This window comes from Meles meles, chromosome 3 (assembly GCF_922984935.1).
Source record: "Meles meles chromosome 3, mMelMel3.1 paternal haplotype, whole genome shotgun sequence".
Classification (NCBI taxonomy): domain Eukaryota; kingdom Metazoa; phylum Chordata; class Mammalia; order Carnivora; family Mustelidae; genus Meles; species Meles meles.
The window spans coordinates 96,793,821-96,807,247 of record NC_060068.1 but is presented as its reverse complement, the minus strand read 5'-3'; the positions used below and the strand labels follow the sequence as shown (position 1 = coordinate 96,807,247).

Genomic DNA, 13,427 nt, shown 5'->3' with positions numbered 1-13,427 from the left:
CACGTTATGGGGCTCAATCCCAGGACCCTGGGATCATGACCTGAGCCAAAAGCAGAGGCTTTAACCCACTGAGCCACCCAGGTGCCCCAGCACATAGGTTTTTAAATAACCTGTTTAATTTCATTTTATTTCATGTTTTCTAACAGCGGAATCATAAACTGTTTAGTATTTTATAGAACATTGTTTTCACCAAAGTTATATCTTTTGTCTAGAAAATCTTTCAGCCTTAATCAGCACCATGCCTGCCAATCCTATTCTTTCCTTTAAGATTATTTAGGTATGACCTCCTCTGTGGATCTTCCCAGGACTCCCCTAGATAAAATTAAGGATGGATATCCACTCCATCCTTGCAGCTATTTATGATATATTAAAATACTTCATGATAGCAGAGATGGCATCATATTTTCTGTGTTGTGCTAGACTAAGCACCTGGAGGGATAGAGATCCTATCTCACTTATCTTCTGTCTCTTTTTCCCACTTTGTATTTCTATGTCTGTTGCCTAGCCCAGAGCTTCCATGTAGTAGACGTGCCAACATTCATTGAACAGAGTGGTTTTCTAGTATTAAAAGCATAAAGAAGAAAAGCAGCATTTGTCAGGAAGTCATTCTTCCTCATTCTGAGCATCCCAGTTAACATGCCTTTCCACCAACTAGAAGGAAGTATTATAGAAATAGTATCAGCTGTTCTGCGGCATTTGAAAGAAATCATTCTCCTAGCAAAGGCTGTAAGAGGGCTTTGTGCTGTAATCCAGTGCTATACTCTCTTCTCCATTAATCTGGGAACACTAAAAACAGCCCAATGGTTTTTATTAACATCAATGGTATTCACTCAAAATATTCTAATTTTAACTGTAAACCTACTTTTCTTTCTTTTTTTTTTTTTTAAAGATTTTATTTATTTATTTTGACAGAAAGAGATCACAAGTAGACAGAGAGGTAGTCAGAGACAGAGAGAGGGAAGCAGGCTCCCTGCCGAGCAGAGAGCCCGATGTGGGACTCGATCCCAGGACCCTGAGATCATGACCTGAGCCGAAGGCAGCAGCTTAAACCACTGAGCCACCCAGGCGCCCTAAACCTACTTTTCTTAAAAGAGGGGAATATGTACTGTAACAGACCAATTTCCTAATTATTAGCCTTATTCATTTGGTCTCTTAAAAGAATACTCAACTAAGCTGCCATGGTTTTTGAAAAACAATTGACATAGTAAAAATGCAGTTGCATACCCACTGGAGAAGGTTCCAAAGAAAAGCATACAGCCGAGCTTCCATATAACATTGATTTGGGATCTTCTCCATGAAAAGCAAAATGGCGAAGGAATAGCCCTCCCTTCCAACAACCCCCTGTCCCCTTACCTGCTTTGTACCATGAACTATGTACTAGATGGAGGACAGGACACACAGTACTTTGCTGAAAACTGTCTCACAGTGGTGGTATAGGGAGTTCCAATCTACTTCTCTAATGTATTATAAAAGCTCACTATACTTATGCATCATTTGTTATTTAGACATTCCCAACCCTAGATTTGTTATGTAGCACAAAAGGGGAATTCTTGAAAGGAAATACACATTTAGCCAAATACTATAAAATATTAGCATCCTTTTCCTTGCTTACTGATCTATGTTCAACAATTAAGGAAGAGGATGCTCATACATCCCATTTTTTTCAAAGGTTTTTAAAGGTTCTTCGTCAAGTATCAAGGACACACAAAGGAAGGAATAAACAGTGGAATTTTTAGCAGTGAATATCAAAAGAATACAAAGCTTCAAGATTAAAAGTATTTGAACTTTCATGGGTTTTTGTTGGAAAGGAACAAATAAGAAATGGGACCATATTGGTCTTAAACTCCCTTTGTAAACACTGGCTCTGAGAAACTAGTTTACACTAAACCTGGTAGCTCTCCCAAGTTTGTGGGTGCAAAGAAGAGAATTCTGTGAGCCTTTCTCTGGAAAATGGGTGGCAGGATAGCAGTATTTAGAAATATTGTTACAAAGGCCATTACTTTGATGAGCAAAAAAAGTATTTTCGAAAAATACATAGTAAACATTCCACTGGCAGCTAGTTAACTTTTCGGTCCATTTGTTTTGTCCATCATTGTTAGAAGAAGAACATTCGTTGGTGTTCTGTCAGTAAGATTTTCATATATTTCGTGAGTTGATGAATCTTAGAAAACAACAAAAGTCATTTCTGTTCAGTTCTGACCATTCTTACAGTTTTCACTTGTCTGCCATATATATTACTTCTTTTTAGTTCATAATTTGTGATGAGTCAGTGAATTTCACTGAAGTCAAGTCATTATAGAACTCAAAGCATGTGTTTAACTGTAGTGTGATTTGTTCTTTTATGCCGGTATATAAGGGGTATTATCTTGAAAAGATGTCTGCCTTCACTGTCTCTGCTTTTTCTCTTTGAGTGCTTTTTTATGAACATATTTTCTGATGTCAAATTGCTAAGCTTGTAGGATTTTTTTTTCTTACTAACTTAATTTGATTACTAATTTGGCTTGCCGCCTTATTTCCTTTAGATTTTCTTTAAGTTCTTTATTTTATAAATATAAAATTTTATATAAATAATATAATTTTATAATATAAAATTTGTATCTGTATATCATATTCTATAAGGATAAATTTATAATATAAAATATATTTATTTTTAATAAATATAAAAATTTATTTTCTAAATAAAATTTAAATTTTATTTTCTTGAAATTCTTTTTGCCTCCTGGCAGGTTTTAACTTCTTTTGTAGACATTTTCTTGACCAGACAGTTACATACCTTTCAGTACATGTGATTATTCTTAAATATCCTCTGGCTTGATAAAGTTTATATATTTTCATTTAATATAAATTTGTTGATTTTCACATTCATCTGTCAGCACATTTAGAAGGAACAGTAAATTTTTTTTCCAGATTTGGATAGAATATCACAGTTCCATACCTTGTGATGTCATCAGTACTGCATATTAGACTGATCTGTTTGTGGTAAATTCATTAACTTGGATGTTTGGTAGTTTTTAATATGCCATTACATTTCTGAGATACATGGATGAACCAAGGAAACTTCTTAACCAAGTTTTTGCATTGCTGCTTTATATTCTCTCTGGGACGACGCCAAGTGTTAAGAGTGATTTTTTTTTTTTTAAGATTTTATTTATCTGACAGAGAGACAGGGAGAGTAGGAACACAAGCAGGGGGAATGGGAGAGGGAAAGCAGGCTTCCCGCCTAGCAGGGAGCCCAATGTGGGGCCTATCCCAGGACCTTGGGATCATGACCTGAGCCACCCAGGCACCCCTTTAAGAGTGATTTTGAACACTATTTTTCACTGTATCTTGTTCTTGGTTTACGTAGTTCTTAGGCACAGGTAACACACCCCTTCAGTTTGATGATGTTTACTGGTGTGTAAACCTATCTACCTGAAAGTCTAACCTTGGTGTTTACCTTCAGCATGTCAGTCACTTTGGAAGCTACTGAAGTCCATCCAAAAGGCTTGTGTGTTAATTACACAAGATTTACTTTTCCTGCAAAGTAATTTTTTATCAAACTCTTATTTGAATATTGCTATGGGTATTTGTGATCAAGAAAAGTGCCTTTTAATCATAAAACAGTTTTGAGTAGAATGAAATTAAAAAGTTCATAAAAGAAAACCTAGAATGTTTTCTTTCTTCACTTAACAATTTATCCCCCATTCATCATGATATTGCTCTAGTTGGTAATTACCAATATGTTATGTACTTTTAAAAAACATTTTTAATGATGTCTGACTTTAAAACAGTTATAATTACCAGTAATAATTGACTTATCAATCCGTTAGAATTTATTCAGTATTCTGTAGAGTTTCAATTTCTTTAAATATATCCATACATATTTATCACATATATAAGAACATATAACAAAGAACTATGTAGTTAAAATACACTTTTTTTTAAAGATTTGATTTTTAGGAGTGCCTGGGTGGCTCTGTTATTAAGTGTCTCCCTTTAGCTCCGGTCACAATCTGAGGGTCCTGGGATTAAGCCCTGTATCTGGCTCCCTGCTCCACAGGAGGCCTGCTTCTCCCTCTCCCAGGTTCCCTGCTTGTGTTCCCTCTCCGCTGTGTCTCTCTCTGTCAAGTAAATAAAAATCTTTTATTTTTAAATAATCTCTATACCCATCGTAGGGCTCAAAATTACAACCCCAAGATCAAGAGTCCCATGTTCCATGGACTAGGCCAGCCAGGTGTCCCAAAATACACTTTTCTTTTTGATTCACTTGAATTCTCTAAAAGGAGCCTTTGAGGCATGTAGTTTACTCCATAGACTAGATAATAGGTAATTGACTGCCAAAAGAAATTCCATGTGGATTTGCTACCTTTACAAATGCTTTGATACTGGGGCGCCTCGGTCCCACCTACATACAGTCAGTTAAGTGTCCAACTCTTGGTTTTGGCTCAGGTTGTGATCTCAGGGTTATGAGATCAAACCCTATGTCAGGCTCTGCACTCAGCACAGAGTCTACTTAAGACTCCCTCTCCTTCTACCTCCCCCCACCAAATACATAAATCTTTTTTTTTAATGCTTTGATGCTGTCTAGTAGCTCTCTGCTTTTTGTAAAGTCATTTGCATAATGATTGTTAAGCTAATATTTTACAAATTACTAATTTAGAAGTCAGAAAACCTTTTGAATATTCTTCTTGTTCTCTTTGAAATTGTTTTTATGTCCCAGAAACACTAATTTATGATAGAAGTTATGGGCTAAATAGGCTGTGTGTGTCTCCTGGATACTACATCTGCAGTGTTATTTCCCAGATATTGTTTATTAGAAATGATAACCAGCTACTTCTGACTCTGAATCAGCAATTATTTATGGAGCCCATGGGATCTGTTGCTCTAGGTGCTCTGTTGGTAGCTACATGACACGCCAGGGGAAAAGGCCCTGCCTTCAAAGCACTTGCACTTTCCTTGTCTATGTTGGCCTAAGTCAGAGAGTAAACAAGCACTTGCAGTATGATTACCCATTAATATATTCTGTTGGTTTCATTTTGTCTAATTTCATATATACTCTTCACGTTTCTATACCATGTTCAACTTTACAAAATTTTGTAATTTTTACTGAATAATTTAATCTAAAGCTCAGATGAAGTGCCATTTTAACATGAGATCAGATAAATGGAATTTTAGTACATACAAATAATTTGGAATAATTTATAAATAGAATCAATCAAAATCACTAAGGTGGTATTAAACTAACTACTTGTAATAATACTTGTTGACCATAAGTTATATTATTATCTTTGTTATTTGGCCTCCATACTATTTTACCTTTGATGTTGTTAACCAGTACGTGGGCTTTTTGAAGGTGAGATTCTGTGCCTATATCCCTCAAAGGACTAAATAGGAAGATTTGTACAATACTAGAAATAGCTCCCTCCCCGTAAAAACTTCTGATAGAGGTTCCACATATTATAAAACTGATTATCCATGGCCATACCCATATTAAGAAATCAGTAGTCCTTTGTTGTGCTAAAGAGACGATGGTTACTCTTTATGGGGAGAAAAAAGCAGTTCCTCTTTCTCATTGTAAATAAATAGGAATTGTGCCATCATTAGTTCTCAGAGTCAAATAGTACCCAGCACAAGTTGTAATAAAGTCTTTTGGGGACTAATTATCATATACATGTGAGCCATTTTATATACTATTATTTCATATGTAAAATATTAGATACGTCATAATTGTCGTATTACAAAGGTGGAAGGGTTGGACTGACCATTGATTTTATTTCATTCTTGCTGCCCAGAAGAGCCTATACTCGAGAAATTATCTTATGGGAAAATAGAGTTTTTATGGATATTTTGGACTCAGATCTTGGTCAGCATTTGTAAGTACTCATTTTCCTTTTGACCTGAAGGATATAAAAGACTGTGGAATTGGGGGCACCTTGGTGGCTCAGTGGGTTAAGCTTCTGCCTTCGGCTCAGGTCATGATCTCCCAGGGTCCTGGGATTGAGCCCCACATCAGGCTCTCTGCTTGGCAAGACTGTGGAATCATATATTTATATCCTGTATATAAATATCCCTTTATAGCCTGTATTTTTCACATACAGACCTTATCACCTTGAAAACAAGTTAACCTCCTTGTTTTTTCTTACCTGCCAATGGGACAGTAAAAGTCCCAAGTCATGAGAATTGACTGAGGTGACCCATGTGGAGCTGTTAGCACAGTGCCCTGTCCATGGTAAGCGATTGTTAGCCTCTGTTTGTTAGCCTTATGTTTCACCACACACTTTCCCCATTCTTAACTAAATCATTCCTTCTCTTGACTTTTACCTGGGAACTCAAATTTTAAGGGTCCCACAACAGACTAGTTTTCTTTTGGAAGATAGTTCCTCGCTTGCTCTCCTCTCCCCTTGGCCAAGTGGACCTCAGTTGGGTGGCTCTGAATTGTACCTATTCTAGACAGTCCAGTGTATTTTCCAGAGTTCCTTGAGAGTCCTTGGACAGTGAAAGAATTAAGTTTCTTTCAATATAAAGTTATCCATAATGTGAACTGTTCTGGAAATGTTTATATATATATATATATATACTAAAGTTAAACTCCCATTACTTTCCAGGAAGGTTTCATGTGATCATTACATACTCTTATTACAGTGAAGTGCTCTATTAATGAAGAGAACATGCTGCTTTAATTCTTAAAATAGTCACCATTGTAAATACTTGTTTAAACTTTGTATTCTCATCAGGTTGATAAACAGCACAGGTATCTGATGTTGAATCAGAGTTGACAGTGACCTGCCATAGCAGTCAAGAGTCAGGTTGACCGGGGTTTGAATCCTGCTCCTGCTCCTTATACACTGTATGACCCCAGGCATGTAAAGTGAGTGTCTCCAAGCCTCAGATGGTAACTACCTCATAGGGTTATTGGGAGGGTGAAGTACATGTAAATACCTATAAAGCACTTAACACCTTGCCTGGCATGTAACATTAGTTTTTTCTATTATGATATAAGTCTGGCAGTTAGTTCTCCATATCACTAGTTGTTGACTAACATACATCCATGCTAAAGATGAACCATTTGAGAAATACCTTTTAAAAATCATAATTAACTTGGTAGAATTCTATTTCCGAGAGTTTTTCTAGTGTCTTCTGTGTGCCAGAGCAATGTACTGTGTTAGTGCTGTAGTCAAGCTCTTTGGGGATGGCGGGAAGAGAGACATAATAGGGTTTATTTCAGTGCAATGTAAAATGGAGCCATGAAGTTTCCTCCATTGCAGTGCATACATTTGACCTCTGGAGAATTGGTTATTCACCAACCAGGGAAGTTTAAAAGTAGCTCTGATCATGTAACAGCATATTGTGGGACCCAGGTACAACTCTTAAGTTTATTTGCATTGCTTTTTCCCTTACTTCTATTGCCAACCATATCTTCTAATTTCTCTTTCTTCTTTATTTTTCTTATCGTTCCTACTTAGCTACTTTGCTCTTTTTCTCTAGTTCAATGCCATTCTTCCTACAGGGACAGGATCTATGTATCTTACAGTCACATACCCATAGTGGGCAGATCTGGTTAGTACAGTACCATTCAGTATAGAGGGTCTTTGGACCAGGGGACATTCTTGCGCCAGCCAACTGTGGAGTGCAGGATGGGTTCAGATGAATAAGCACGGTACTCCCAAGCATCAGGCACCACCATTGGAAGGGGTGGTGTCTGTTGCTGGATAGACCCTCTGGCTTGGGTTCAGGTGTGTTTTGTGGCCTGTCGAGGACATTTGGTACTGATGACAGAAAAATAAGTAAGATGTTGTAACCTGTCCCAGGAAAGCTCCCAATGTGATGAGGGAAACAGATACTTAAACTAATACTCAACTTTATAATGTATTATAATTAATATTAACTCAGTGGGGAGGGAGTGGCAACTGCTATAGAATGATAATGGGAAATTCTTTATTGAAGACATGTAAGATGATAGGGTCATTTTGTCAAGAAAAAAAAAATCATCTGCAGTACCAGAGAGGTATGAAACACCTTGGTATGCTTTAAGAAGAGTAAGTGTTTTGAGAAGTGGTGGCTCGTGTTTCAGGGGCTCCAGGAAGAGGGTCTGGTATATGATACCAGTGAGGTCAGTCAGAGAGTTAGAAGCAGACCTGGGGAAAAAAATCACCTCGTAGAAGTTCACGGAGAGGAGAGCTGTAAGAGTGACAGTCCAGTTAACAGTACTTGCTACCACAGGTGGTCAGGCAGGGACCAAGTGGCTTCATTAAGAAGGGACCATTGAACCATCTCATTTGTTAGCAGGTAAATTCTGTAAGTCTAGAAAGGGACCAGAACAAGAAGCCTAACTTCAAAGGAGAAAGGTTCTTTGAAGCTCTAGGTTAATCAAAGATTCATTCTGATGAATGTTTAGAACAAAAAAAAGCAAGAAACATGTTTTCTAAATAAACAGGAAAGGAGGATAAAGCTTAATTTGTAACAATCTTTAATTTTCTCATATTTGTCTGGCTAAAATTTCATTTATTTTTAAAGTCTTAAAAGCAGTTTCCCAAAATATGTATGTTTGTTTTGTCAAAGGGTCAGAAATGTAGAAGCTATTACTTTGCTTAAAATAACAGGTATTGGTTGTACGTACTAATGCAAAAATAACTCTCCAAAACACTCACGTTGCTTAACTAAATTGAATTAGAGGCCCTCTAATCTCCTAGTGATTTAGCAACTATCTGTTTAGATTAGTTTGTGTTTAAAAAAAAAAGATGTTTCCTGTTATGGCTATAATATTAATTGAATAAGAAGTTACATGACTGCTATATACAGACACACATGACTTTTTTCCTAGCAAGTAGACAGGATTCACTGTATATTTTATTGAATCTAAGATCCCATTGAGTATAAATTGAACCATTATCTTATATAAACCCTACCATAAATTACATTTGATTGTAAGAAATATTCAGATTTCACAAATACTAAAATGCAAAAAATACACATTTTTGAATAATATATGATTATTAAAACATTAGAAATAACTTTTTGGTTTATATTTGCAGATTAATTTAGGAGCAACAAAAATTGCTCCACTGAATAAAATCTAAATTGCAAATGTAGTCTTAATTAAATACAAAACTATAGAAAGATTAACATGAGTAGTCATTAAATTTTAAAACTAGGGAGGTACTGGGTAGCTCAGTTGGTTAAGTGACTGCCTTCAGCTCAGGTCATGATCCCAGGGTCCTAGGATTAAGTCCCACATCAAGCTCCTTGCTCAGCGGGAAGCCTCTTCTCCCTCTCCCTTACTCTGCCGGCTTGTGCTCTTTCTCTCTCTCTGTCAAATAAATAAAATTTTTTAAAAATATATTTTTTAAAGATTTTATTTATTTATTTGAGAGAGAGAGCATGAGAGGGGAGAAGGTCAGAGGGAGAAACAGACTCCCTGTGGAGCTGTGGAGCTGGGAGCCTGATGTGGGACTTGATCCCAGGACTCAGGGATCATGACCTGAGCTGAAGGCAGTCGCTTAATCAACTTAGCCACCCAGCCCCCCCCCCCCCCAATTTTAAAACTAGGAAGGTCCTTAGGGCTGCCAAAGATGTTAATAAATGAGCGTTCATTTAATATATGCTTTGAAACCTATCATAAGTTAGACATTGTTAGTTGTTGGGTATCGAATGATGGATAAAACACTGGTCCCTGCCTTCATGGAATTTATAGTTTATGGTGGGGAAATAGGTTTGCAAATTGCAGTGAGCACTTTAAAGGAAAAGTGCAGTGGTGTGAAGGAATGGAACTACAGATTCCTAACTGAGATTGGGACCATCTCTGAGGTATAGAAGAAAAGTTAAAAAGTCAGTAGAGGGGCGCCTGGGTGGCTCAGTGGGTTAAGCCTCTGCCTTCAGCTCAGGTCATGATCTCAGGGTCCTGGGATCGAGCCCCGTATCGGGCTCTCTGCTTGGCAGGGAGCCTGCTTCCTCCCCTCTCTGGCTGCTGCTCTGCCTACTTGTAATCTCTCTCTCTCCCTCTCTGTAAAAAAGAAAAAAAAAAATTTAAAAAAAAAAGTCAGTAGAAATGAACAAGGTGAAGAGTAGACAAGAAACAGTCTGTACAAAAGTCTTGAGCAGGAGAGATGTTGGAGTTTTTCAGGCAGTGAAAGAAACACAAGGAGCAGGGGGGAGGTCTAGGTTACTTCAGTTGAGGGAAGACCAAGTGATGCCTGGCCACATAGGACCTGTTAAACATTTTGAATTTTAGTTCAACCCAGAGGGATGCCTGGAGGGTTTTAATAGAGGAAGTAACCCTGGCTACTCTGTAAAGCCTGGATTGGAGTAAGATTCAAAGTGAAGAAGCCTCCTTAGGAGTCTTTTGTTAGTACAGACCAGCTAAATTGGCAATTTGACCTGGGGGTTTGGAGTAGAAGATACATTTTCTTGAAGATAATATGCCGGTATCACCAAAAATCTTAATTTGTGTACTATTTGACCCAGCAATTCCATTTCACAGCATTTGTTGTGAAGAAATAATCCGGTATGTATGTACCAATTGAGGTACTAGTATGCGTATCCCCTATTATTTATTAAGAAATTGGTTTAAGTGATTACAATATTTTCAAACAAGCAGAAAGAAGAGGCAAATCATGCCAGCTTTAAGGAGGCCACATCATTCAGGAAGATTTGTTTAGACAGGGAGAGTCTTCTTCATGTTTGAGTGAGTGCCAGGGAGAGAGACACTGAAAATACAGAATGGAGAAAACAAATTTGGGGGAGGAGAGACATTTAGGACCAAAGGGAAGATAAGCTCCTTTGTCCATGAGTGCAGGAGCTTCTGGGGTGAAAATGCACTGCCCTTCTGCAGTGTGTCTTATTTTTTGAGAACTAGCCTGGGAACCTAGCCACGCCTTGCAACATAGTTTGGGGAGGGGAAAGTGTTTGCTTTTCAAACCAGAGAGTAGTAAGTGAATTTTTGGTATGCAGTCAGCCCATAAATTGGGTTCCCTGTAGATCCGAGCTTCCCTGGGTAAGTAGTAACTGAACATGATGAAATTTTGGGAAAACATTTCTCTACTCTCCCTGCCTTCTTATCCTTCCCTTTGCCCTCCCTTGCCAACTCCTTCTTTCCCATTTTCTTCTTTCCTTCTCCCTTTCCCCTTCCCTTCCTGCCCTCTCTTCTTTTCCCACTCCCCTCCCCTCTCTACTCTTCCTCTTAGATACCCAAAAAGTTACATTTTATACTATAATCAGAGCAGGAAAAAGAGCCAGGCACTTCTAAGCAGATAAAAGAATCTCCTTCCTTCCATTCTTTATTTACCTTTTTTCTTTACATATAGGCACTATCTATTTAGGAGTTTTCTTAGACCTTTGTGGCAGAAATATTCTACTATATGCTCTTAATGCCCACTTGCAAGTTTCAAGTGTTTTGTGCCCTCTACATTCCTAAAATTAGACCAGTCTTTCTACACAGGGGTATTTAACTTGTTGATTTCCACTGCCCTCACAGAATTGATGCTTCAGGAAAACCAATTAACCATTTCCTTTCTAGTGCATATTTAGTTTTTAGTAGGTTTTTTTGCTGGTTCTCTGGAGATATTGATGCTCCATGGTTGAAATTAGCTGGAAAATTCCTAGAGGAGTTTGCATTTGACTTTTTAGTAAGCTTGCAGTTATCTTCTGTGGTATTTCCTTGAGTATTTCCTTTTCCAATCTGTAAAAAACACACACAACTGTTCTGTAACTTTATAGAATATCCAAAATAGTTATTGAAACTAGCTTAGTATTTTTTAAGTTGTTACTTCTTCCAGAGCACAAATGCTTTAACTCTTTCCTTATGAATCAGTTTTTAAAATCCATGCATATGTATTTTGCATTTGATATATATATCCACATGTGGATATAAGTGTATCTGAAATTAGGAGATGATGGGGTGCCTGGGTGTCTTACTTGGTTAAGCGTCTGCCTTCAGCTTAGGTCATGATCGAGCCCCACATTGGGCTCTCTGCCAGGTGGAGAAAGTGCTTCTCCCTCTCCCTGTGCTGTGCTCCCCCTGCTTGTCTCACTCTCTTTCTCTAAGGAATAAATAAAATCTTAAAAAAAAAAAAAGAAAGAAAAATTAGCAGGTGCTTTACCGTTTAGGCTTTGTAGAATTAGTTCTCAAAAGTTACTAGCTTCCAGATTATTTTATTCTGATAACTCCACACTGTATTATGGAGTAAAGGTCAGATGTTTGTACCAATTTTTACTTTTTATTTACAGAGTATCCCCAATGCTTTGATATGGAATTATTGTTGGGAGAATACAAATTTAGTCATTTAGGCTTTGAACAAATATTGTGGGATCACAGAAGGTGGGTTAGGCTACAGTTAGCTTATTAAATATTTATTTAGTGTTTTTCATAAAATGAGCATATCCACCAGATTCAATCTATAAAGACTTAAATTATTGGAAATGCTAGAATAAATTATTGGAAATCCTTAAATTACTGGAAATCCTAGAGTAGTAAAATACTCTTCTAAATCTCTGTTAAATACTTTAGGATGTGAGAGTGGTGCAATTGGAAACAATGCAGTGTTCGAATGTGTTCGTTAATGCCACACTTAATGTCTTGGGATCCATTTTGTTAACTACCTGGGAACAAGGTCTGCATTAAATTGTTAAGTCTGTACCTTCTAAATAGAACCTTTTTTAAAAGGCATTATTAAACTCACATTATCATGTGACATTGAACAGGAGTATGATTCACAGTGATACTTTTATACTTGGCTTAAATCATTGGGGGGGTGGGTTAGCAGTTACCTTTTTAGCTACATGTCCAATGAAGGTATAAAATTCTGTTTGTTCTTGGAAATTATTTTTTATATATTAATCTCATTCTTGTTTCTCCCTCCATTTCAGTCGTGAGATGGAGAGTAAAGAAACTCTCAAGGGCTTGCACAAGATGGACGATCGCCCAGAAGAACGAATGATCAGGGAGAAACTGAAGGCAACCTGTATGCCAGCCTGGAAGCATGAGTGGCTGGAAAGGAGAAACAGGAGAGGCCCTGTGGTAAGTGGCTGTAGGTTACCTGATGTAAGGAAGAAAGCATAGCAGGAAGTGGGAAATGAAGCATAAATAGATCCTCTTGTAAGCTTTTTTTTCTTCTTGATTTTTAAATACAGTCGTTTCATTTGCTTGATATTCTAGCCACTTGGAACAAAATATACCTAAAACTATGCTCACTAAGCACCTTAAACTGTTAAAAGAAACTAAGCCGGTTGGGCTGGGGAGGTAATGCTTAAAGCAACACTGCCCCCTACTGTCAGTATCTAAAACCTTTTAGTAGAGACTGCTATTGTATTTAGAAAAAGAAAAGCCCCCCCCCCCCCCATATTTTATTTCGATACTCTTTCTCCAAGGTAGGATCCAAAGATCTGAGTTCCAGAAATCATTCAGGAAAGCAAAAAGTTTGAATAGACTCATGGCGTTTGAGGTAAATTTAAAA

The 13,427-nt window shown here is 37.4% G+C and overlaps 1 protein-coding gene across 4 annotated transcripts in view; it reads left to right on the top strand.

Moving 5' to 3' along the window:
- MAP3K1 (mitogen-activated protein kinase kinase kinase 1) overlaps positions 1–13,427 on the top strand; it is an 80,347-nt gene that overhangs the window by 33,452 nt on the left and 33,468 nt on the right. For 3 of the 4 annotated variants that reach the window (XM_045998637.1, XM_045998638.1, XM_045998639.1), the window contains exon 2: positions 12,841–12,991. In XM_045998637.1, the coding sequence (XP_045854593.1) occupies positions 12,841–12,991 (151 nt within the window). Of the gene's footprint in view, positions 1–6,157; positions 6,209–12,840; positions 12,992–13,427 lie in introns of those variants that run through there. The other variant, XM_045998640.1, reaches the window with a different exon arrangement.